Source organism: Ctenopharyngodon idella, chromosome 1, assembly GCF_019924925.1.
Source record: "Ctenopharyngodon idella isolate HZGC_01 chromosome 1, HZGC01, whole genome shotgun sequence".
Lineage (NCBI taxonomy): Eukaryota > Metazoa > Chordata > Actinopteri > Cypriniformes > Xenocyprididae > Ctenopharyngodon > Ctenopharyngodon idella.
The window spans coordinates 39,532,439-39,560,073 of NC_067220.1; the positions used below are offsets into that span (position 1 = coordinate 39,532,439).

The 27,635-nt window shown below is 37.3% G+C and overlaps 2 protein-coding genes across 4 annotated transcripts; both read left to right on the forward strand.

Moving 5' to 3' along the window:
- Positions 1-518: 518 nt before the first annotated feature.
- mdh1aa (malate dehydrogenase 1Aa, NAD (soluble)) lies at positions 519-11,850 on the forward strand. Of its 3 annotated transcripts, none has more exons than XM_051910623.1 (9): positions 519-751; positions 5,795-5,893; positions 7,633-7,729; positions 8,589-8,764; positions 8,935-9,057; positions 9,388-9,564; positions 10,210-10,323; positions 10,437-10,526; positions 11,414-11,850. In XM_051910623.1, exons 1-9 carry the CDS (start codon positions 698-700, stop codon positions 11,534-11,536), a joined length of 1,053 nt encoding a protein of 350 aa, XP_051766583.1. In that variant the 5' UTR covers positions 519-697; the 3' UTR covers positions 11,537-11,850. The 3 variants fall into 3 exon arrangements, with proteins under 3 accessions (XP_051766583.1, XP_051766601.1, XP_051766592.1); XM_051910641.1 differs by lacking the exon at positions 519-751 and adding an exon at positions 5,023-5,205; XM_051910632.1 differs by lacking the exon at positions 519-751 and adding an exon at positions 5,621-5,686.
- Positions 11,851-14,092: 2,242 nt separating this feature from the next.
- ugp2a (UDP-glucose pyrophosphorylase 2a) lies at positions 14,093-27,635 on the forward strand. The gene is made up of 10 exons (XM_051910599.1): positions 14,093-14,471; positions 14,684-14,811; positions 17,127-17,234; positions 19,970-20,155; positions 21,612-21,745; positions 23,885-24,182; positions 25,204-25,401; positions 25,475-25,717; positions 27,197-27,301; positions 27,391-27,635. The coding sequence occupies exons 1-10, from the start codon at positions 14,456-14,458 to the stop codon at positions 27,496-27,498; spliced, it is 1,524 nt and encodes a 507-aa protein (XP_051766559.1). The 5' UTR covers positions 14,093-14,455; the 3' UTR covers positions 27,499-27,635.

Here is a 27,635-nt window from a genome sequence, read left to right on the forward strand (position 1 = left end):
AACAAAAGAAAAAATATTATTGAACAAAAATATATTACATGGATTTTACTAATAATGAAAAAAAAAAAAAAAATTCAGGTGTTGGGTCCCTTTTGACCGCGAACAACACAAGTGTGACTTCCAAATGAAACAACCAGAGGGTTAAGGGGACATGAAAACGTACTGCAATGTATAAACGGCCTATGCATTGTTAAATAAATAAATAATTAAATAAAACTATAACCCACAATAAAATGCCTAGCCATTGTTATACTTCAGGTTACATGATCAAAGCACTCGTCCCTGTGAACGTGGGTCCCCTCATCTGGAAATCCGCAGCATGTCCTGCTGAAGCCCATGAGGGATGTTTTTATTCACTCAGCTCAGCGTTGCAGCATCAATCCTACACTGACGTCACCCCCAAATTTCGCAGCTCCGATCACCACCTCTTTAATTTAGCCTTGTGATCAGAAATGGCGGAAAGATTACTCGATGTCGAGCTATTTTTGTCTCCCAAAGCTCATTAGGTGTGGAAGGGTGACTGTGAAAACACTCCGCACGAAAGTAGGAAGCGGCTCTTGTGTATCTGTCTCGCGCCTTTGAGCTCAGGTTACCAGAACACCGCTCTGCGTCTCAGCACATCCCTAAACACCCACTTTTGTATTCCGAGGGAAAAAACAGACTCCATCGGACACTTCGAGGGACAAACTGCTTGAAAATGTTGACCCTGTTGTCGGCTATGTACTTGGTGGTGCGCACGGCTTCGGCGCAGGTAAGACGCCTCTCCTTGACAACGGAGGCGTAAGATGCACCATGAACGTACGGTTTTTCTTTGAACACAATCCGTATGCGTTAAAATATCAGTACTATCTAAGGATTTATCCTTACCGTGCATGCTAAAGCATAATTCGCCATATATCTGATAGTTTCTAAAGCTAAGTGCAAGTGATTGCATGCTGGAAATTCCATATTAAAATGGTTGCTGTGTTTTGGAATGTGGTAGCTGGTTTATAGCTGGTCCAAGGTAGTCCAACCTAGTCTTTACCTGGCCCAAGATGGTCATCTTGGACTAGTAATTAATAGCAGGACATAGCAATTTAAGGTGATCAGGTTAGATTTAAGATCTGGTAAACCAGTCAGTGGACCAAGTAAAAACCATCTTGGACCTGCTATCATGTTTAAAAAAACACAGTTACTAAGCTGGATTTTCCAGTAGGGATTGGTTGATACTGGCATTAGTTTCATTCATTATGCACGCCTTGAAATTTTATAGTACGGCGGCAGGGCAGCGACCTCTTTGATGATTCATTTACGATGTTTTGGCAAGCAGAGTCCAGCACCATGGATAGCACTCGCTCCAGTCTGGAGCCCCATACGGCCGCTCCACCCTTCCAACGGTGTGTTATGTAATGTTAACTTGGCTGAAGTACCTCTGTCCCAAACAGGAGCAAATATATGTAGCACTGGACTCTAAAAGGCTCTGCATTTTACACTCACACCCATGCTGATCACAACAGTGAAATGCAGAGGGAGACTATGATAGTAAAAATGCATCATTAAACATGAAGGAGAAGGGGTCATGGAACAGATCCAAGCCCATTAGAGGCTTTTATCACTTTACCCTGGGTCATTTTTAATCCTGAGGTAGTGTAATCATGGGTTATTCTATGTTTTCACACTTCATACTTCATAAAGAAATATACAGCGTATTTAACACATGTTGACTTTTTGTGACAACATGCTGTAATGGTGGGGATGTCACATTTTATAGAGTAATGATGTTTTGATATTCAAGATCACAATGGGAACCAACCATTAAATAGTTAATTATAGGCTTTTTTAGCATTGAAAGATTAAAACTTAAAAAAAAATACAAAGCAAAAATGTAAAAAAATAAAAATATCAATTGTCATTTTTGCTTGTGTCAACAAGCCCTGACCTCCCCTTTACATTTAGCACCACAATCTGGGGTTAACACTGTATTTGCAAGGTTTTATAAACCCAGGGTTTAACCCTGTAAAGCCTGACATACACTATATTGCCAAAAGTTTTGGGATGCCTGCCTTTACGTGCACATGAACTTTATTGACATCCCATTCTTAATCCGTAGGGTTTAATATGGAGTTGGCCCACCCTTTGCAGCCTCAACTCTTCTGGGAAGGCTTTCCACAAGGTTTAGGAGTGTGTTTATGGGAATTTTTGACCATTCTTCTAGAAGCGCATTTGTACGGTCAGGCAGTGATGTTGGCGAGAAGGCCTGGCTCACAGTCTCCGCTCTAATTCATTCCAAAGGTGTTCTGTCGGGTTGAGGTCAGGACTCTGTGCAGGCCAGTCAAGTTCCTCCACACCAAACTCGCTCATCCATGTCTTTATGGACATTGCTTTGTGCACTGGTGCGCAGTCATGTTGAAACAGGAAGGGGCCATCCCCAAACTGTTCCCACAAAGTTGGGAGCATGAAATTGTCCAAAATGTCTTGGTATGCTGAAGCATTAAGAGTTCCTTTCACTGGAACTAAGGGGCCAAGCCCAACCCCTGAAAAACAACCCCACACCATAATCCCCCCTCCACCAAACTTTACACTTGGCACAATGCAGTCAGGCAAGTACCGTTCTCCTGGCAACCGCCAAACCCAGACTTATCCATCGGATTGCCAGACAGAGAAGCGCGATTCGTCACTCCAGAGAACACGTCTCCACTGCTCTAGAGTCCAGTGGCGGCGTGCTTTACACCACTGCATCCGACGCTTTGCACTTGGTGATGTAAGGCTTGGATGCAGCTGCTCGGCCATGGAAACCCATTCCATGAAGCTCTGTACACACTGTTCTTGAGCTAATCTGAAGGCCACACAAAGTTTGGAGGTCTGTAGCTATTGACTCTGCAGAAAGTTGGTGACTTCTGCGCACTGTGCGCCTCATCATGCGCTGACCCCGCTCTGTGATTTTACGTGGCCTACCACTTCGTGGCTGGGTTGCTGTTGTTCCCAATTGCTTCTACTTTGTTATGATACCACTAACAGTTGACCGTGGAATATTTAGTAGTGAGGAAATTTCACGAATGGACTTATTGCACAGGTGGCAACCTATTACGGTACCACACTTGAATTCACTGAGCTCCTGAGAGCGACCTATTCTTTCACAAATGTTTGTAGAAGCAGTCTGCATTCCTAGGTGATTGATTTTATACACCTGTGGCCATGGAAGTGATTGAAACACCTGAATTCAATGATTTGGAGGGGTGTCCCAATACTTTTGGCAATATAGTGTATGAAATCATTGCCAAATTTTTAAATTTTGTTGAGTATCATGCTTGTATGACTTACATATAAAAGAATCTCAATTTTATTCAGAGGCCTAAACTGTGCAATTTGGTGCAAATATTTATTTGGCCAAAAAGTGAGATGAAATTCTGGATTAAATTCTAATAGCTTGTAATGTAAATCAATGAGATTTTTATAACAGTATAACAGACACACTTGCATGAAATGCATAAATATAATTTGTCACTCTGAATGTATATCTCTGAATAATATTTTAAGATGATATTAAAATGCTTAATAAGCTCTGTAGTTTTAATTGTGGGGTAAAACATATAATGCAATGCAATATAATGATGAACATTCCTCAAAAGCCTGTTGTATCATATTTGATACTCATATTTTTAACATGATTTTTCTAAAAAAAAAATGATGTATGGATAATGAAGTAAGCCTAAGTTGTTTCAGTCCAGTAATTGATCATCTTGAAATATTATAAAAAACCTGAAGGTGTACAGTATGTTTTAGAATGATTCTGAAAGGCCTTTTACTTGATTAAAAGTATAAAATATCAATCAGGTGACAGAAGGCATGTTGTAGATTGTGTACAACAGATTTTTCAGCAAATGTTTTGTCATGTTGATAACTTAGAAATGAATGTATCAAATATGATACAGGCTTTATAGGGTTAAAAACACTAAAATCACACAACAGAAGTGAAAGCACATGAGCTATTTGATTTTACTGGTCTCTTTAGGAAATGCACATGCTCTTACGCATTTCCTGTTCAGCCAGAAAGGACATTTTCCGTTAAGGACAGTGGAGTTAATGAATTTCTATGTGAAAGTGAAACCACGTCTTTAGTTTGGCATGACATGTGTGTATATGTAAATATGGCTGTGCTGACAGGGGAACTTGTTTTCGATTCTTTACACAAACTCCCAGAGAGCACAAACATGATTTCACTCTAACTGAACTGACAGTAAGCTTAGTTATATATTTCAATGGAGTCCAAAGTAAGAGTCCACTATTGAAAGTGCTTTTATTTTGAAATTTATAATAAAAATTCTCAAATTATATTATAAGCATAACAATATAAGAGAAAAGTGCATAGAACTTTGATTTAAGCCTCTTGAACAAAACATGTTGATCATGTTATCCAGTATATGGTTTGAGAATGTTTCCAAAAGCCTTTTGTGCTTCAGTGGAAGTTGAGGTATAAGTGGTCACAGGAATCTGCAGGGCTCTTACTGGTCTACATATGCTGTTCTGTTAATGTCATCTGAAGGTTGATCCAACGTGAAGCTATTGTGTCAACATTTGAGCAGAGTTAGAAATAGCTGCTTTGAGCAACCTTCTGTGACCCTGCCAAAACTTTTTCGATTTTATATATTTTTAGCATATGACAGGCAGGCAGACACACACACACAGTCTTTAATGGTTTTTAATGTCCTCTTAATGTCTATTCTAAAGTACACAAGGATATACACACAGGCCTATGTGACTAATTTTTGTCTTTAATGTCCTCTTTATCAGGCTGCAAAAGATGCTTATTCTGTTTGTCTGTTCACTCAAATGGCAAAACTTAAACATAATAGCCATTTGAAACAGATTAGTTAGTGTTCATAAACCTATCAAGGACCCAAACCTTACACCATAACTCGACAGGAGTTTCAAAACTCGACCTTTATACGTTTCTTAAGGCTTATGCTCCATATATGGTAGTGCAGGGGGCGTGTAGGATGGGAGGGCGTCAGCGCGGGTTCTCATGGGTAATTGAGTTCCTTCTGGAATCTGGTTGGTGGGGGAGAGCAGCTATATCAACTACATATCCCAGTGTACAGCGTTTCTGTGTCTGAACGCATATGACATTTCCATACAAGAATAGAGGTGACCCTCCGTTCAGTCTGAGTGGCAGAGCAGCACATCTTTGGCGCACATCTCAACCTGCACAATCAGACTTGAAACATGGTGAGATTTCATCCCTCCATTTTAGTCCTGCACGATATTTCAGCATAAATCAAGTTCGCAGTGTTTTTTGTATAAAATGGCGGGTTAGTTTGATTTAATCACTTTTGGGTGAGATTTAGGTTTTTATATCTGGATTAATTTGAAATCTGTGATCACAAACCACGTAACTATTCATATCGAATCATTTTGAAGCAGTTTTATGAACGTTTAACTGCCATTTCCGTGTTTGTGGAGTGGGTGTAATTATGAGGTGGCATCGTTTGTACCCATTGGCGCTATTTTGTCACATTGTAAATACTTCGTGGTGGACATTTTCGTCGAAGTTACAGTCTCGCGCACACAGTGACGTTACCATCGTTACGGTGCGTCGAGTTGTGCGGAGCATCCGTTGCATTCCCGTTTCATTCATTCACTGAGGATATACATAGAAATGAATTCGCTGAAACAATTATGTGTAAATACCATAGACTGTGTAAAACAGGTAAATACTCAAATCTGCAACTTCTGATGTGATTTGTGACTCTTTCCAGATCGCTAGGCCTTTGTTCACATAAATAGGTCATGCTGTTGACTTTGTGTTTGATTGCAGGCCGAACCGATCCGTGTCCTGGTGACTGGCGCAGCCGGACAGATCGCCTATTCTCTGCTCTACAGCATTGCTAAAGGAGATGTGTTCGGCAAGGACCAGGTGAGACAGAGACGGACTGTGTTATTGCGTAACGGGACACTGGGGGGAAACTGCAAGTGGAACAAACTAGATTTTAAACCATGCTCTTGTGTTATATAAGAATGTGTGATTAAAATATGGGACTCTTTTGGTCCCTCTGTGATGCATGTCTGTGTATGTTCAGAATTAGGCTCTGACTATTTCTGCAGTACGTAAATCATGTATTGTGTGCATATATGCATGGACCACTTGAAATATTTAGTCATTTTGGGATTGTTTTTAACTGATAATTAGAAATCGACCGATACAGGTAAATGTTTATGTTTCCGATAATACAATACAATTGATGCAATAATTAATAGCCTAATCATATAGGTAGCCTATAACAATAAAATATTCTTATTTGAATGATAACAGCAAAATACAACAATAATATTGCTAGATGTTTTGAGAGATAAATATGGAAGCTTGTTTCCGCCACGGAATAAAAAAATACTATAGGTAATTGCGACTTTTTAGCTCTCAATTCTGACTTTTTCTTCCAATTGCAAGATATAAATAAATATAAAATATATAGTCTGAGTTATGAGATATAAACTCGCATTTATGAAAAACAAACTTGCAATTGCGAGTTATAAAGTCCAGTTCTGAGAAAAAAGTCAGCTCACAATTTTTTGCAATTGCGAGTTTATATCTTGCAATTCAGAGAAAAAAATGTAAGGAATTGTGAGATATAAACTCTCAAATGCGAGGAAAAAGTCCAAGTTGTGAGTTTGTCTTGCAATTCTGACATTTTTCTTGCAATTGCAAGCTATAAACTTGCAAATACGACTTATGAAGTCTGAATTGCGAGATCTAAACTGAACTCACAATTCTGTAAAATAAACTTGCAATTGCGAGAGAATATTTTTTTCCTCAAAATTGTGAGATATAAACAGTCCAGTTCTAAGAAAAAAGTCGGCTCACAATTCTGATATTTTCTTGCAATTGCGAGTTTATATCTTGCATTTCTGAGAAAAGAAATGTCAGAATTGCGAAAATCGCAATTGCTAGAGAAGTCCAAATTGCTAGTTTATATCTTGCAATTCTGAATTTGTTTCTCATAATTTAGTTTATATTTCACAATTTGGACTATATAACTCGTAATTGCGAGTTTATATCTCACAATTCTGAGAAAAAGTCAGAATTATGAGATAAAAAGTCACAATTACCTTTTTTTTTGTATTCTTTATTCAGGGGTGAAAACAAGCTCCCATAAATAAATGCAAATGTTTTTTTTATATATATAAATTTATTTATGGCATTATTAGGTGCTCTTCTTTAGAGAGCCACCAAATGGTGGCCGTCAATAGCCTGTATTGAACTATTCGTTTTCAAACATTTTAGTAAGTCTTGAGTAAATGTTGTGTAAATGTTTGGTAATGTTCATTAAATATGTGTAATTTCATTGTATGTGTACATCTCAATAGCTTAGCCTATATCATATATGTATTGTTTTATGTTGGCATTACATCAACATCAGTCATATCGGTTGATCACTACTCCCTGCTGCGCTTGTCAAAATGTGCATTCACTTATACTCGATGTCACTTACTCACTAATTTAAAACCTGAAACGCAAAGACGACTTGTACGAAGTGTATGATTGCATGTATGCTGTCTGAAATGTATACTATGCTGCACGTATTCTATTCCGAACATGTTTTTTGTCTGTGGCTGATGCAGTGAAACATGCATGTTGTTTCTCCTTGCCTCTGTCAGCCAATCATCTTGGTGCTTCTGGACATCACTCCCATGCTGCCTGTGCTGGATGGGGTCGTCATGGAACTGCAGGATTGTGCTCTTCCTCTTCTGAGGGGTGAGGGGTTACTTCTCTTGATTTAAGCAATTTGGACCTGATCACAATGGAACAGTTTTCGTCGGACTCTTAAGTGACGCTTTCTACTGCAGCTTGGTTTATTTATAGCCAGCATGTGGCATGTATTAAAATGCAGAAGAGCAAGCATGACTCTGCAGAACGGATCTGCAGCAGTAGCATAAAACAGCATGTGGTACGCTGTGTTTGAAGAGCAGGGAGGTGTAACCAGCTCTGACTGATCTTATTGGCTCGCACTGTAGGATAGTCACTGACCAATGAGAATCGTGATGGTGCCGCAACAATGGGAGGCGGAGAGGAGGAGGAGGCCAACGAACAACTTGTATCACAGACGTTGTGCTTTGGTTGAAGTCCATTCTGATAAACAGATCTTTACTAACTGTCATTCTGAAGATTATCAGTGAAATGAGCCACTTCAAGAAATATCGACAGCCTGATAAATGATTTATGGTGATGAGAGATGAAAGTGTCAGGAGATAATGTCAGCACATGCTCCTGAGAAATAATAGTCTAGGTAGAAATATAATAAGGCTGCATTACCCAATAATGATGCTAAAATGTGTGCATGTGCAGTTTATCATTCAGTCACACGTTTCTCCCTTGCTTGCTCAACTAAAATAGTCTATAACTTATTTTAATATTCAATATACAAATTTTTTTTTTAACAACATTTAACAAGCAATTATTTTTCTTTATTTTTAGATATTTTTTTCATAAAATTATGTGTAATTTGCAATAATAGCTGGAAAGGTTTCATACAATGATCTTTAAAAATCAGTAATGAACTTGTCATGGAATTTTGTTGACCTAAATGTGTCCTTTTGTTTCTCTTTCCTCACAGATGTGATTCCTACTGATAAGGTTGAGGTGGGCTTCAAGGACCTTGATGCTGCCATCTTGGTGGGCTCTATGCCAAGGAAAGAGGGCATGGAGAGAAAGGACCTTCTGAAGGCCAACGTGGCCATTTTTAAAACCCAAGGTGAAGCACTGGAGAAGTACGCCAAGAAGACTGTCAAGGTAAATGTCTGCAACAAATAATGCAGCTTGAATTATTTTTGTGTGCCCTTGATTTATAGTTTTCATGAATTTTCTAGCCATTTAATGTTAGACAACAATGTGATAAATTGATACAGACCAGTTTTTGGTGTTTGCTGTTCTGCCGTTTACTTTTTCTTTTCTTTGCATAGGTGCTAGTTGTCGGGAATCCAGCCAATACCAACTGTTTGATCGCCTCCAAATCTGCTCCGTCCATTCCTAAGGAGAACTTCTCCTGCCTGACCCGTCTGGACCATAACAGGGCCCGCTCTCAGGTCCGAACCCCACTGCCTCATTCACCTTCAGTTGTTATTCTGCTTTATTGAAGTTCTCTAACTGAGTCTTTGTGCTTTCCAGAGCTGCAGGTAACTGAGTTTTTCTTATTGTCCAACTCAATGCAGTGTCCCACAACTAGCTTAGTTCTAGAGCAGCTATTTGTAGTTATGTACTCTAGTTCATAGACCATCAGAGTGACTTCGATGTCAATGTAGATGAGGTGTGATTATCATATGCCATTTTAGAGGAACTTTTAGCTCTCCCTGCAGATAACATTGTTTGCACATACAGGCCTCTTGCTCATCTGCAGTTTTCCTCCATGCCTGTAGGTGGCGATGCGTGTTGGTGTGTCCTCTGACAATGTGAAGAATGTGATTATCTGGGGAAATCACTCCTCAACTCAGTACCCAGATGTGCACCACGCTATCGTGAACCACCATGGGAAGGAGTTGGCAGCCTTTGACGCCGTGAATGATGAAAGCTGGCTGAAGGGCGACTTCATCTCCGTAAGTCCAGCATCTGAACCACCTTTGTGAGATTATCAGGCCCTTTTTTTTTTTTTTTTCTAGGTGAAAAGTCTGAAAAGCCAAAATTTGCTGTCTGTGGTCTAATTTTTTCTAGTATAAATAAGTGATCCCAAAAGAAAGATCAAAGAAATTACTTGTCACATTTGTAAATGGTGAACAAATTATGTTTGCCTTTGTCGGGTCTTACGTTTATTAAAAAATGGATAGTTCCATCTAGGGATAATAATAATAATTATTATTTTATTTTATTTCATAGCGATATTGACATTGATAACAAAATTTGAGGCCGAATTGTGCAGCCCTTTAAACTGATCTGAGGCAAAGTCACTGTTAAAGTAGCATTACTTTATCGTTGTTCGGCAAATTTTCATGATGATTTAATAGTAATCCATGCAATCCGGAATTGCATGTGAGGGCAAAAGATCTCCCCATGCAGATTCCTCATAAGTCAGATTCACTGTGTTGACCAGCAGAAAGCTGCTTGACTTCTGTGTGAGCTCTGTTTCATCGCTGCACTGTTGACAATAGACAAAGCTCTAATGTGGCCGCACCTTTACACATGACCTCTTGTATTTTACTGCTTTAATTTACCCATCTGTAAATCTTTTCATTTCTTTACGGCAGACGGTGCAGCAGAGAGGTGCAGCTGTCATCAAGGCCAGGAAGCTCTCCAGCGCAATGTCTGCTGCCAAAGCCATCTGTGACCACATGAGGGACATCTGGTTCGGCACTCCTGATGTGAGTTTGCACCTCTGTTTCCACTGAGTGTCTAGTTGAAAGTAAAGTAAAACATTTCCAGTTTTTCCTGTATATTTCCATGTCAACGAGTTTATTCATGCATCTCTGAGCAGGGCGAGTGGGTGTCTATGGGCGTCTACTCCTCTGGTAATTCCTATGGAGTTCCTGATGATCTCATGTACTCCTTCCCTGTTAAGATTAAGGTTTGTCTTCGTCACTGAAAGTTTTAAATTCCTAAAAAAAAAAACAGTAAAATTAAAGTGCTCATATTATGCTTTTTTGGATATTACCTTTCATGCAGTCTGTAATATAGCTGTTTGTGAATGTGAAAGGTCTGTAAAGTTTCAAAGATCAAAGCGCACGGTAAATGGACAAGTCGTCAGTAATTCTACTCTTACTTCCTGTGTGAACCTGCGTAGGTTTTGAACAAATTTGCAAAAGGCCAGCCTATGCTCTTCATTGGCTGCCCTCGAACAATGTCTACTTTGACCCTCAAACACTAGTTGTAGCTAAGATAAGTTTGGTTCATGTTGTCAACATGTCGAGAAGACACTGTTTTCTGCGTTGCAAAAGCAAATCTACTTTACAGGGTAAGGACTCAACCTTGAATTGAAACGGTAAAACTGACCATTGTTACTGTTCGTATCACCGTGTATCAAGCGCTGAGGAAGATCCAATGCTGAAATTCAGATATGGTAATGAGCCTTTCGTTTCTGACACGCGCTGTAAGTGGTAGACCAATCACAACAGACTGGGCCATCTGACCAATCAGAGCAGAGCAGGTTCTCAGAAAGGAGGGGTTTAAAGAGACCGAATCTTTACTGAATCATTTCAGACACTGAGAAAAGAGGTGATGCTGCAGTGTATATTATGAGAAAATTAAAGTGTTATTTGACCTTGGATGCATGTAAACCTATTGTAGAAGACTTCCAAAACAACATTAGGATCTTTAGAAATAGCATAATAGGGGCACTTTAAATAATAAAGAAATGAAATCAAAGCATTAAGTAGTAGTTTAGAAATACAAGGTTTAGAAGGCTTATGTAAGTACTGATCATTTCCATGTGTTTCTGTATGTCGACCCCAACAGAACAAGACCTGGAAGGTGGTTGACGGACTCTCCATCAACGATTTCTCCCGCGCTAAGATGGACGCCACCTCCGCTGAGCTGGTAGAGGAGAGAGACACGGCAGTCACCTTCCTTGGAGCGTGACTCGACTCCACGACAACACCGCAGCAGTTAGACCCTTCAAAGGCCCCAAATCCCCGACTGTAGAATTCACAGCTGACCGTGTGTGTGTGTGTGTGTGTGTGTGTGTGTGTGTGGATATTCATGTATCTTAACGTATGCGTGAGTGCGTGTGTAACTTCTCAAGAAACGTTTGCAATGTAACTTACTCTGCTTGGAGTGTCCGGGGCAACACCTGAAGGAGAACCTTTCCAATTATAACCGTTACGCACATGGTTGTCCTGACCAAAATGATGATCATCTGTCATACAACAATAAAAGTACATGTGGAAAATGGATGTCAGATTTTTTTTGGATTATGCCATTCTCATTCAAGATCATGTCTATATCATCTCAAGCTATGAACACACTGAAGTTAAAAATATAAAAAAGCTACTTGAATATTTAGCTCAAAATTATTGTGTAAATAGGTTTCCATAATTAGCTCCAGGGGAAGCTTGGAGCTTTGGTCTGAGTCTCCTGTTTCATTGTAGACAGCAAGTCAGGCCAGTTTACTTGTATAACATGGAGAACTTGGAAATAAAATTTTAGTACTGTATTATTTCATGGCTTGGGAGAGTCATGAAATTATTACAGTGAATATGAATAATAGCAAGTAATTATTTTAAAAATCCTTATCTATTAATAAAGAAGGACTCATCATCAATCAATTATTGAAATTCATTGGTCAAAAGAGATGGTAAACCTATGGAAGCTCATTTCCACCACATGAAAAACAATCATGCTTTGGTGAATCCTATTTATGACATAAAAGGTCAAAATTATAACATACTAAGTAATATTTATGAGATGAAAAGTCAAAATTAGGACAGTCGAAATTTTGACAGTCATACGAGATAAAGAAATTGACAAAAAAAATCGAAATTATCACATAAAAGGTTACAATTGTGCCATCAGATTCAAATTATGATATAATTTTTATGTCAATTTCGACTTTGTCACAATTATAACTTGGTATGTCAATTTCGACTTTCATAAATATGATTTAGGCTTCTTTGTCGTAATTTCTAATTTTTGTCAGAATTATGACTTTGGTAAATTATGATTTAGCAAAAAATGTTGTTTTTTTTTGTTGTTGTTTTTTTCTTATAAAGCGTTCATATAAAACTGTAATTATTATAGGCTAAATAAAAGCACGGATAAAATAAAAGTGTGTTTGTTTACAACCATATCCAAGAGATGACGCTGTTTCACAGTCGAACGCCATCCACAAATAAACCCAAATAGCTGTTATCTGATTGGTCGAGCCAAGTCGCCCCCTTCTCTGATTGGTCCGCTAACAAACATCATACCCACACACCGATTTCATGCGACACTTCCGCCCTTGAAGCAGCGTTTTGTGCAGTGGACGTGAGTATCCTCGCATGGCTTGTCAAAAAATGAGCAAAGCAAGCCTGTCTGCTGTCTAGATGTGCTTGAGTATTATAGTTCCCCAACCCCTCAAAACCACTATCTGTGTGGGCAGTGTGCTTGTGCTTGCTTGCAAGGGGCCATTGAGCTTGGAGTTCATATAGGGCAAAGACAGATTTAATCCTATCAACTGGAAAAGGAGGTTATCTATGACTTTTGTCGTGTTTGGACAGACAGAAGCAGTTATTTAGGTCAGTATTAAAGCAGAAAAAGATAACTTCCCCTCATGCAATAGCTGTGTGCTTTATCAGTCAAACTGTAACTGTTCACTTGACATTTAAAGGGGGCGTTCAAACAGTTATTGCGTTCAAAATAGCTAAAAGAACCGCAAAGTGCGAGATAAAATTCGAAATTGTAAGATATAAAGTCGCAATTATTAAAATGAAAACGGAAAACAGAAAAATAAAAACTATAATAGTATCTCGATACTATACTAACATATAATAACACTTTCACAATACAGTTTTGAGTCTGAACGCGATTCACTGAACAAGAATTCAGAGAGAATGAAGGCAGAAGAATGTGTAAAACTGACACACAAACACAATCAAAATGACTTTGTTTCGTTAAACTTTTTTTAACGAATCGGATTCACTCCGGTTCGGTCATTTTACCCACAGAAAGGAACAGGAAACGTTTTAGTGAACGAATTGAAAAGATTCGAGTCACTGGGATGAATCCTAATCAAAAGTACCACAATTACAGCAGACGAACCCAAGAAAGAAACGGTGTTTTAATTAACCGAATTCACTTACCCAAAGAAATGTTCAGTCAATTATTATTATTATTATTATTATTTTGTGAAAGAATTCAAAAGATTCCTGTCACTCAATGGGATTAATCAAAATCCCGCCACCAGTAGAGCAGAGACGGATTCAAAAACGCGTTCCATTCGAACGTCCAGCGCTCAGAACGCATCCTGTGTCAACAGCGTCCAGTTCGTGCTGCACGTGACAAAGCGATGGTGAAGTGATTAATAATTCACCTGGCACATTAAATAATGCACCTGCAACAGTTGTTCACTGTTTCTGTACTTATTTACTTTTTCCCCCGAGTCCGTGACGTGACGGGTGGGCAGTGCTGAAGTTTATTAAAAGAATCGTGCGTATTTCTCTCTCTCTCTCTTTGCGCATTCGGTCATTGCAGCAGTGCGTTACAAAGCCCTGATCGGGTGTCCTGAACATGACAGTCTGTGAATCTGTCTGAAATATCATCTGATCAGGCTGTACTGAGGGTTCGCTTCGAGTTCGGATGCTGGGAGCTGGTTGCATTGTTTTGAACGCTTTGTCTCTGTACATGTTCTCAAAGCATCTTGCTACTGCTACTTTGAGGCTGTTGTAGTTTTATATAGTGTAATAGAAGAAACTGTACTACAGTTGATGGTTTAATTGGACATCTCTTGACTTGTGAAATCCATTCAGGATTGATATATACTGTTTTTTAAAGCTGGGAGCTGTCAGAAGTTCTTAAATCATGTCTTTTGTTGCTGGTAAGTGGTTTCTTCATAGCCTGCTGTGGTGGTACAATGGTGTTAGATGATAATAATGCTACTCTGATATATACCTACATTACTGACATGACACTCATGGTACTTCAGAGAACCATGGTAGAACAAAATATGATAATAATCATCAGTTGCAAAGTCATCAAAGCGTTTAATATTGTAAGTAATGTGTTCTTTTGCTTGTGTTTGCTTGTCAGATCTGTATAGAAGCAGTCCTAATGCAGGGATGGCGGAGTTTCAGGAGAAGCTGAGACTGCAGCATGAGAACTCCATGCACACAGAGCTGGAGAAGCTCCTGACCACCGCAAAGACACTGGAGGCCGAGGTGAGTCCTTTGTCCTGCGAACTATGCACTCGTTCCAGTGGTGCTTCTGTCCTTGACTCCATATACATGTCTAATGCCCAACTCACACATGTACCCAAATATCACCACACACATGTTTACATAGCAGAATGGGAACGTGCTATAGACTTGCGTTGTTTTAAGGGTCAATAACCGTAATGACTTGAAGCAATTTTTTTTTGTCTGTATCTCTTAAATTATTCAAAAATACATTATAAATGCAAATCATACAGACTGTGACAGTAGACCTCCATAATCATATGTGATGCACATCAAGATTTTATTTACGTAAGTTATTTTTATGAATTATTAAAGTAATGAACAGATTATTACTATAATAAATATAAGATATAGATATATCTGTATCTGTATGCATTTTAAATAGGTTTTTTTTACATTTCAGGTTGCCAAATAATGAAAATTTCATGATATATATGATTAAAAAATCCATGAACTTTGTATGACCTATTTCTACTGTGAAAAATTTGAAAATAATGATTATAATGTGTATACTCACATTTATTCAAGGTGTAAGGTAAATATTTGATCACTTTTTACTTGAAGGTTACACCACTTGACTTTTTTTTTTTTGAGTCATTAAATCAAACACATTAAATTTGTTTTGAAAAAAGTATGATTGTTTTTCCAAAATGCATGTAACATAAAAAATAAAAAAAAAACACTTTTAGTTAACGTTAGTTAACAAATAATGAACAGCTGGAGTTGTATTAACTAACACTAACAAAGATTAATAAATACTTTAACAAATGTATCGCTTATTGTTAGTTCATGTTAGTTAATACGTTAACTAATAGTTATCAAATGAAACCTTATTGTAAGGTGTTACCAAAAAATGTTTATATTTCTAAGAACTTGGTACACGCATTGCCCTAATATAAAACGGAAAGTGCAAATAGCGTCCCTTGTTGGCAAATGCTATTTACACTAGCTCCGCCCGCCAATGTCTGGTTGGACCACTCAAGTTTTAAAAAAGATGCACAGAATTCAACGTCTTCAGTGGCGCAGCAGTAGCGAGTAAGGCTCGCAGATTTGACTTTTTAAGCGATCGATGCGGGTTCAGATCCAGCTTGCTCTTCTCCATTTCCCATCACATATGATATCACATCAGAAATGCATTTATTTTCAATAAAAATGAAAATAATGTTCTAAAATTGAAAATAAACTGCGAACGAGTGTTCAATAATATTAAAAGTGTTTATTGGGTAGGGTTAGGGGAAGGTGTAGGGAGGGATTTATTCTCCCAATAAGGCAGCATCCGTTTAATAATTTATTAAATATAATAATTTACACTCAATGATATTATTGCATCCTATTGATGTACAAAAATACTGAGGTGCAAATAGTATCTGCCAAGAACTGATACTTTTACATGGTGTAAATAGAATCTATCGCTGTTTTCACCTAGTGTAAATAGCATATCGCTAAGAAAATGCTGCTATTGTCAGTTAGTGTAAATAGCATCTATCGCTAAGAAAATATGCTATTTACACTTGGTGTAAATAGCATCTAAATAAATAGTAAATAGCTGCCTTTATAAAATAAGTGATTAAGTGATTAATTTGAAGTCTTTTGCGCATATTGGAAATCTATTTTATTCAGCCTAGTTTGCAATGTTTATTCACAATGAAGCTGCTGTTAATAATGTGATCAGTTATGGCACACACAGCATGCAGTCTTATTAATTAGTTTTTATGAAACTCTGACCTAACGAAGGAAGTGTGCCTTAATTACAGTCTGTCGTCCCATGATGCAGCACCAGAGGGTTTAGTCTAAAGGTTAAAGGAGTATTAATTATGCATTTATGCTGCACAGTGTTATACAGAGTAATTAGGGATATGATTAATCACGCATCCGTAACTCTATGATGTGTTGATTCAGTTTCAGTTTTAGAAATCATTCAGATTCAATATTCTAGTATGTAATATTCAGGTGTAATACAAGTTCATCTCTATGGAGTAGTGTGTTGTAGTGTGCAGTTTGTGTACAGTAATGCAATGGCAGTCAATGGGATAAGGGTTTTTTTTAGATGTATTTTCTCTTCATAATTCTGGTGAAGGCTGACAGCTTCCCAAAACCCTCACAAATGTTTGCCTGTCTAGTGTGACTTGGGATTTGTTGATTTCGTATAGAAAGACTCTTCTTCACTATTGGCTCTGAAACAATCCACATTATTGAATACTGAACTTCAGGATATAGAGCTTAACATTCTACCAAGCTAAAAATGTGCTGAAATTGTGAGAAATGTAACTGTAATATGCTTGTTTGTGCTCTGGCAGATCTCTAGGAAGGACTTTGAGGGCTTCAAGAAGCTCTTTCACCGTTTCCTTCAGGAGAAGGGACCGTCTGTTGACTGGGCCAAGATCCAGAGACCACCTGAAGACTCGGTGAGACTGATGAGTGCTTGGATGAGGAATTAAAAATTACATATTAAGATATACAGTAGTGGCCAAAAGTAATGTTCGGAGTGGATATTTGTTTTTAATGACCCTACAAGTTTTAACCATCAAAATACTAGGGGGAAAAAAATCATATTTTTTAAATATTTTAAGTATGAAGGAAAAACAAAACACTAAACTTCGTTAAGGTATTTATCTGACAAAATTATATGGCAAAAAAGAAAAACTACAGCTACAGGTTTTATTTTACTGTGCAAAAAGAAAAAGCACACATTGAATACAACATCGTCAGTTATTAATATTTCTTTTGGTTCTCTCTTGTTTTTTTTGTGCATGTGTTCATAATTTCTTTGTATGACAGGCTGGCCAAAAATTGTCTGCACAATTCTGCAGTTATCACAAATAAAACAATTGACTCCAAGCACAACTACACAATATGCTTACAAAATCTTTAACACATTTTTAATAATATTTGAATAAAGGGTGAAGATGTCAATTTTCCTAGACTATACATCACTTTTGGCCACTACTGTGTATATAGAAAATGTTTTTTGTTTAAAAATAGATATTGTTTCAGCAATGTTACATATTAATTATCACATTATTACCAGTGTTATTTTAGTTTTATTATAGTTCCATTAATATTTTGAATTAGCTTTAATTTTTATATTTTCAGTTTTCATGTTAATTTTAATTTAATTTTCAGTAATTTCTTTGTGCTTTTGTCATTTTAGTATATATTTTTAATATATACTAATATAATATATACTATTTGTTTATTTATTTATTTCAGTTTGTTACCAAGGCGACATTTCTGATTTTTTTGTTTAAATTTACTAATATTTAAACTAATAAATATTAATATTTTATTTTAATTTTTATTTTATTTTCATCTTTATTTCAATTAACAGAAATGTTTTAATAGTTTTAGCTAACGATGATAACCTTTTATATATATATATATATATATTATGAATACATTGAAAAAAAAACAATTCTTTTCATTTTTACTTAAAAAAAACAGGATATAATCATTCCCAATATTTTTTTTCCTTTTTATAAAATAAATAAGTGCATTTGAAAAGTGCTGTCCACTGTACATTTTAGGTGTACATTACATATAATGTAATTCAACTGCAGTTGTCCTAAATAGATGTCCTTTTTAAAACACAAAATTATAAAATATTACATATTTTTTTAAATATGCTTGTGCTTCTGCAACTTTCCTATCACCACATTCATAGAGCCGCTGAACAGCAGCGGCAGCAGCAGAACGTGCATGTGTATGGGTGCTTTATCAAGTCCATGACATTTCCCTGTTGATCCCCTCCCCAAATAACCCACATTTAACCCTCTAGAAATGCCCCCACACTGAAGGTTAAACTATGAATAGTACAGCACTTCCAGCATCCCACAACCTTGGCTGACATTTCTTTTCACTCAGCCGTTGTGAAACTCATGTTACAGCACGTAGTAAAGCAGGCTGATCTGAAATCAGCTCCATTAGATCGACACTCATCACACCCATTACGAAATAAACGTCACGGCTGCTTCTAGATCAGCATTGAGGCGTAAAGCATAATTCTCAATGGTCCTATTTCAGTCCTCATCCGTGGAAGCGCTCATTGGCTGGATGCTTGATCGGACAGCTGAACGAGTGTGTATTTGTGTCGTTTTCTCAATCGACGTGTCGTTTTCTCAATCGGCATCTCAAATGTTTTGTTTTATCATTTCCCCATGGACGAAATCAAGTCCTGTCCTACATTTTTTCTTGTTCTTAAAGCCATTTCACATGGATATACGTCACAATAGGGAAGAAAAAAAACATCTTAACGTCTGTGTCATGCCGACTTTAATGTTTACAAATTGGCACCATTCACTTCCATTATAAGTGTAAACAAGATTTTTGCTTTACAAAGAAAAAAAAGTTAAGAAATTAAGTGGAAGTTAATTTTGTGGTAATCAACATTATGCCACAAATGCTGTCAGATAAGCTTGTCATGAATGCATAATATTTTTTAACCCAAAAATTTAAATTATTTTGAATTGTTTTTGATGCAAAATGATAGACTAACATTTTAAGTGGACCACAAGGAAAATCAATAAAATGGCAACTTGAAGTTTAGATGCACAGAGTTTCTAGTTGCTGGGGACTCTGAGTCATTGGACTGTGACCTTTTTGCCTTGACAGCAGTGAAATAAATTCAACAGTTGCTGCTGTGATGAAACTACCGTAGGAAGACTTGCTTTACACAATTTTAATTCATGGTTTGTTCATCTGTGTGTGCAGATATAGATCAGTTGCACACAGGAAGCTCTTATCAAATACAACACACCCAAATTCTGAGAGATCTGATTAAATCAGCTTATGATTCATATAAAGTAATATGTAATAATAGTATGTAAGTCTCTGCTTCAGTCTCTCAAAGCTCTCACAGTGTTCTGCTCTTCATGTCATGATCTCAGGGTTAATGCCTTTGCAAGATATGAGATTTTTGAGGTCAGTTTGAAGGACCAGCTCTGTTTGACTGGAGTAAATAAACCCTACACTGAAAAGTGAAATAAGGTATACATCCCAAAATCTTCGCTCTGAATAAAAGCGATGTCCTGTTAACCTCAAAAAAGGACTTTCTCTAATAAAACAATATTATTGGCATGCAACCATACAGCTCAGTGGTTTATATGTGTCTTTCTGTCCCTCATTATTTCTCTTGCTTCAACAGATCCAGCCCTATGAGAAGATCAAGTTGAAGGGTCTTCCTGCAGATGTGGCATCCAGCCTAAATAAACTGGCTGTTGTGAAGCTCAATGGAGGTTTGGGGACCAGCATGGGCTGCAAAGGACCCAAAAGTCTCATCAGCGTGCGGAATGAAAACACTTTCCTGGATCTGACTGTACAGCAGATTGAGGTATTACATCACACTTGCTTCCTGCCATTATTCACAAGAAGAGCATTACGATTAACAGCAAAAACTGCTGATGAGATTGTCATGTTATAAACTTTTTTTCAGTATTCTTTGATGAATAGAATATTCAAAAGAACAGCATTTATTTTAAATAGACAATCTTTTGTAAAAGTTTTTACTGTCACTTTTGATCAATTTAATGCATACTTGCTGAATAAAAGTATTAATTTATTAGGCTTTTTTAACTTTCTTTAGTGTGTAATGTTGCTGTTTGAGAATGAAAAGGTCTGCAAAGTTCCAAAGCACAAAGTCACTCCAAAGAGAGTTATTCTCTATATCAGAGTCCACGGTTTCTGAACTCCCTGAAACGTCTCCATTGTAGTCTTGAGTTTTCTTTCAGGAATGAACATGTCACAATATTACTCATTATTTCCCGAACAAGGCATACCGAAATAAAAGAGGCGAGACCTGGTTAAGTTGCATTAATAGTGTGTTGAAACTCCTGGTTATGGTAAGGGGCGTGACATTTCCCAAACATGCTTGAAGTAAAACTAAAACTACCCACATTTGTCAAATGCGCTATATAATTGTATTATTTATTGATCCAGCCAACCAATTAGAGCACATTGTGCTTTTCAGAAGGAGGGGCTTCATAGAGACAGGAACTAAACAGAGCGTTACTGGCAGACTGGGAAGAGAGGTGCTGCAACAATGTCAAATATGTGAAAAATAATTAGTTTTTTGAACATTCAAGCATGAAAACTTGTTCTAGTAGAGCCCAAAAACAAAATCAAGACTTTGTAAAAGGGCATAATAGGACCCCTTTAAAAAGAAATCTTACTGACATCAAACTTTTTTGTATGTTTTGTAAGTTTTTATAATTGAACAACTGAATTGTGTATAACTTCAGAACAGTGAATGATGTGTCCTATAGTTCAAGTACATGGTTTTAGACATTTCTTTGGCTTATTTACAATCTATTTAAGATGATGTAAGACCCTGTTTGCAGTTTCAGACCTTGGTAAAGGTTTCCCTCTGTGTCAATGACTGTTTACTCCAGAGTTGCATAATAACAGGTTTTTTCCACATGACAAAATGAAAAGAAATTTAGAAAGAAATTCAAAAGAAATACTATTTTGTTATGTAATAAAAAATACCTCTGCTACACTTTCTACACTGAAATGACAACCCGTGCTGGGCTCTGCAGTGACATGACTGACTGTTTTACTACATAACTACATACGAACAGCCTTATCAATAAAACATTGTGTTCTTTAAGATTTTTGCTCCCAGTTTTGAAAATAATGTATTTTAACATCTAAAATAATTTAATTGAGTGACTTTTTTGCGATCATATTTAAATATAATAAAGTTATTTCACATGGAACAACGAAAATAAAGTGACTGGAGAATTTTGGTGTGTCGAATTAAAGATTTCGGGTGAATCTTTCTCTTTCAGCATCTAAATAAGTCATATAATGCAGACGTGCCGCTGGTGCTGATGAACTCCTTCAACACGGATGAGGACACTAAGAAGATCTTGCAGAAGTACACACATCACCGCCTCAAGATACACACCTTCAACCAGAGCAGGTACACACACACACACAAGTACACACATCCTTATGCAGGCCAGCGAGAAATATGAACTTTAAGTATTTTACAGAATACAAGTCGCAGTTTTTTATCATCAGAAACATGCAGTGACTTATATTCCTGAGCGATTTAAATAATACTATTAACACCAAGCACACAAACCGTGCAATTTTGCTTTAAATACATTTCTTTAGGCTTGGCATTTATAAATGAATGGCACTATAATTTGTTTTATAATTATATTTTTCATTCCTGTTCTGTTCTGAATACCTTTAAATTTAAAGGATTTAAATTTAAGGGAACTGAAATGTTTGTTTGTGAACCCTTCACTTTATTTATCAGTATTTTATATTATTTCTGAACGTAATAATAAAATATCTCTTATATCAGTGTTTTTTTTTTTTTTCTCTCAGTAATGTAATTTTGATCCAGTGCAACTCATTTGCCAGAAAATACAGTACTCAAATTTTCTAAGAATGTCCTGAAAATCATTTGTTCCGGTGTTTTTGTAAATATAAAGTTTTATATTGTAAATACAAAACACTTAATGGCCACATAAAAAGAACACTGGTATTTTCTGTTAATTTTAATATATTGTAAATATGCAAAAAAAAAAATATCAGCCAGCTTTAGGGAACATCCATTCTCACAGTAAAACATCAGTTATTGTGGTATTATTATTTCAAGATTGATTCACCCAACTGCTAGGCCACAGCTTTAAAATTGATTAAAGCATTAAAGGATTAGTTCACTTTCATATAAATTTTTCCTGATAATTTACTCACCCCCATGTCATCCAAGATGTCCATGTCTTTCTTTCTTCAGTCAAAAAGAAATGAAGGTTTTTGATGAAAACATTCCAGGATTATTCTCCTTATAATGGACTTCAATGGCCTCCAAACAGTTGAAGGTCAAAATTATAGTTTCAGTGCAGCTTCAAACGATACCAGACGAGGAATAAGGGTCTAATCTAGCGAAATGATCGGTCATTTTCGAAAAAAATGTAAATGTATATGCTTTATATAAACAAATGATTTACCAAAACCGTACTTTTCGTATTCTTCAAAAAGCTTGCACTGTACGTCCTACGTCCTACGCCTTCCCTATTCTACTTACGGAAAAAATTTAACTGGCACTGCGTAATTTTGACCTTCAACCGTTTGAAGGCCACTGAAGTCCATTATAAGGAGAATAATCCTGGAATGTTTTCATCAAAAACCTTAATTTCTTTTCGACTGAAGAAAGAAAGACATGGACATCTTGGATGACATGGGGTTGAGTAAATTATCAGGAAAATTTTATATGAAAGTGAACTAATCCTTTAAGTGATTTCTGAGAAACACTGTTGAAAGTGGATTGGACAGAGCAGCACAACACAGTTGTAGCCAATCAGCAGTAGGGGGTGTGTCCACTCATGATGGGACAGGAGAGAGTGAGCCAATCAGTAGTAGGGGGCGTGTCCACTCATGATGGGGGAGGAGAGAGAGTGAGCTAATCAGCAATTGGGGACATGTCCACTCATGATGATGAGGGGCGAGAGAGAGGGAGATTTGAAGAAAGACTGTAGAAAGAGAGATTGTAGAAAGAGGCTGAGAGACATTACAAAAGAGAAAAGGTCATTAGAATATCACTGGGGAAAAAAAGGGTTATGATCAGGCAAGAGTTTTAGGACCCACATTAATATTAGAAAAGCTTTCCAGCGCTGGAGAGACGTAAGCAGTAAGGCCTGAAAGCGGACGCAAGGTTGCGTTGTTTCTGTTAAAGTTAGCTATATAGTAACAGGACAGTTTGAGTGTCATTGTTTGTCTGGAGCTGGTGTGTTGCTGGAGACTAACAACCAACTCTTGCTTGTATATACTCTTGTGTACTGTATGTTCACTTTTTGTTCTTCCTTGTCGTTCATTCGTCATCTTTGTTTTTTTTTTGTTTTTTTTATGAAGCATTATTTTGCTTCACTTCATCTATGATACAGAGATATCCACTCTTGCATTGCGTGTTTTGGGGGTGGAGCAATGAAGGGAGGGGTGTGTTTGTTTGGGTTGATTTCAAATAGTCAACAATGTTTCTCAGATATCGCTTACTGCACCTTTAACTGCTTTTCGGTTGTCAACTTGTCTTTTTTCGGCTCCTGCACAGGTATCCCAGGATCAATAAGGAGTCGTTGTTACCAGTGGCCACTAACATGGGCCTGACGGGTGAGAATGAAGAAGCCTGGTACCCGCCTGGGCACGGAGACATCTATACCAGCTTTTACAACTCCGGCCTGCTGGACAAGCTCATCGCTGAAGGGAAAGAGTACATTTTTGTGTCCAACATTGATAACCTGGGCGCCACAGTGGACCTGCACATCTTGAACCACCTGATGAGCCAGCCCAGCGGCAAACGCTGTGAATTCGTCATGGAGGTCACTGATAAGACGCGAGCTGATGTGAAGGTGAGCATGTTTACCATGCTAATGTATTCCTCTTTTCATTCTGTGAAACACAAAAGCAGAGCAACATGAACATTCTTCAAAATTTCTCATTTTTTGGGTTTGGGTTGCTTTTGGAGTTTAAACAGCTTGCCAAAGCAAAATTTTCAGAAAAGTAAACATCGCATAATAGGTAGTTGTGCTCTGTGGCTCCACCTTCTTTGACATGGAAATCTTCTCCGGTTCATTTCTTCTTTTCAGTCTGTCGAAGTCGGATGCAAGTAAAAACATGACCACACTGGAGTGCAGATTTATAGTAGAAATTAAAGCTGTAATTCTAATTCAAAGCAACATTGACACGGTTTTTCATTTTTAATACCGTAAAATTGTTTGCTTTAAAGCACTCTATTGTAGTATATTGTAGTATAAGTGCTATATAAATAAATGTGTGACTTTAATTAGTATTATATGATATTATATTATATATACTGCCTTCTTTGACATGGATATCTTTTCCAGTTCATTTCTTCTGTTCAGTCTGTTGAGGTCAGACGTGAGTAAAAACATGAACGCTGGAGAGCCGCATTTTTAGTAGATATTGAAGTTGTAATTCTGATCAAACACAACACTGACTCTGTTTTTCATGTTTAATACTGTAAAGCTGCTTGCTTTTAAACAGTCTATTGTATAAAGTGCTTTATAAATCAATGTGACATTACTTTACTTGAGTGTTGAATTACAGAGCTGGTGCAAACAAATCCACATCGCTATGATCAGATACTTTCTTAACTGCTGTTTTCTCTCAGCTGTCAATTTCGTTACAATTTTGTATTGCTATTGAGAGGAAAGTGCATGGCACACATTCACATATTCATCTAAACCGCACTCTCAGCAGTGTGGACGGCGTCGGGATGTTCGCTAAAAGCATAATGCTGCAAAAGTTCTTTTACCCCTAAGCGAAGAATGAAAAACAACTGAGTAAGTATATCAGGGCCTTGACGCTCATTGGCTAATGCAAATCAGTTGTTGTTGTTGTTTGTTTCAGGGTGGTACGCTGACACAGTATGATGGTAAACTCAGGCTGCTGGAGATCGCTCAGGTGCCCAAAGCTCATGTAGACGAGTTTAAATCTGTCACCAAGTTCAAGATCTTCAACACCAACAACTTGTGGATCAGCCTGCCGGCCATTAAAAGGCTTCACGAAAAGAATGCGATGGACATGGAGATCATTGTTAACCCTAAGGTGAACACCATACCATCTACATTAACACATGTAAACTTTTGTGTACGAAACAGCATTCCTCTTCTGTCTCCAGACTCTAGATGGCGGTCTGAATGTCATTCAGTTGGAGACGGCTGTGGGCTCTGCCATGAAGAGCTTCGAAAACGCGCTTGGCATCAACGTGCCCCGTAGCCGCTTCCTGCCCGTCAAAACTACCTCTGACCTCCTGCTGGTCATGTCCAACTTGTACAGCATGGACGCGGGATCTCTGACCATGAGCCCCAAGAGAGAGTTCCCCTCAACACCTCATGTCAAACTGGGCAGCTCCTTCACCAAGGTAAGCATTGAGGCAGACTTTTCACTGGGCGGCTTATTCTAGCCAAGAGCCACCCACTTAGACAGGAAGGCTTTTCATACTGCGCTTAACCCCGGGTTATCATTGTTCTAAACACTGTTTTTAACCCGGGGCAATGGAACGTTTCACACTTGTAATTTAGAAGCGAGTTTAGCGCCCCCTTTTTACCTGGGGTTATGAAAGCCTGCTCCAGAGCAGGGTTAGCACTGCTTTTGCAGTGTTAACCCCACATTGCGGTGCCAAACCTGTACAGTGTGAAATGATGTGGTGTTAAAATGTTACAGCTAGATGCTTGGCACAGACCACCAATCGCGTACTCATATTTGCCTGCTTTGGACAGTCACGGAAACACTGCGCATTGTATATAAACTGTAAATTAAGTATGCTGACAGAAAACGCGACAATTTAAGTGAAGAGACCATTTTATTCTTACATTTATGTATTATATTAATGTGAAACATCATTTTACGAATACCTGGGATTAATTGTTAACCCCGGGTAAATTATGAATGTGAAACGTGAAACAGTGTGAAACATGAAGCAAAATAACCCTGGATTCTGTTTAGAATGACCCAGGGTTAACTATTTCAAGTGTGAAAAGCCCTTCAACTTCTTCCCCACCAGTGTTTTTTTTTTTTTTTTTTTTTACTTAAAGTTGCCAGCCACCGCCAGTGTTTTTGATAATTTTCATAAAAATTTCATGGTCACAATATTTTATAGTATGAATATCTAAACATGCAATATATCAAAAGAAAGAACAGAGCCTGCTTTTTGCTCTGCTTTTTTTATTTTATTTTATTCTAGCTACATTTATTCTTTTTTTAATCAACACTTGAATGTGGGTAAGTTTCATAAAAAACAACAGTTTGAACAAAAAGCTGAGAAAATGGCAAGACTACAACGTGCATAAGCAATGCTTTTATCGCTTGTTTCTGCTCATTTTTTGCCTGTTTTGATCCAGAGATTCTGTACTTTCAGAAGATGCGTAATAGCGCCCCTAGCGTATAACAGTGAAAACACAGAAAGCTAAAAAATTCTGTCAATGGCAGGGAAAGTTAATGTAAAGTCACTCATTATCATAATAATAGACTATAATAAGCAATTTATATTATTATTACTATATAAATTATATGTTAATAAAGTTAATCATTTCCTAGAAGTATTCAATTAAACATTAAATGAGCTGTTCAGTAATGAAATACGTTTAAATTATTTATTTTATTAATAATATTAAAAAATATTTAATATATAATAATATTTTAGATTTAAAATGTTTATTTTATATTACATTTAAAACAAGACATAATTCAGTTATTCAAGCTTTTAAGGCTTGAAACATTGTTCAGTAATTTTACACAATTACACAATCAGTACTTTTTATACATTTTCATGTTTTCATATTAAGCATACTTTGTAAGAACATACTTTGCATATCAGCATAAAAGAAATTGAACTTTCTAGGTTCGAGACTTCCTGAAAAGGTTTGAGAGCATCCCAGACATGCTGGAACTGGATCACCTCACTGTGTCAGGGGACGTTACCTTTGGAAAACAAGTCACACTCAAGGTACGGATGGATATGGATGTAGGCATTTGTGAGCATTCACAAGCATTGTGTGTTGTTTTGTTGTTTAACTTGTTGTTTCTGTACAACAGGGAACGGTTATCATTATTGCCAATCATGGAGACAGAATTGACATCCCGGCTGGAGCGATGCTAGAGAACAAGATCGTTTCAGGAAACCTGCGCATCCTGGACCACTGAGGCCTTTACAACCACATCAGCTGTCCAACATGTCACCTGGACATTTATATGTGTATGTGTGGAAATGTGTGTCAGATTTGAGTGTGACCATCAAAAGCCGTCCATATTATCAGTATTAAATGCCCATAAGAAAACCA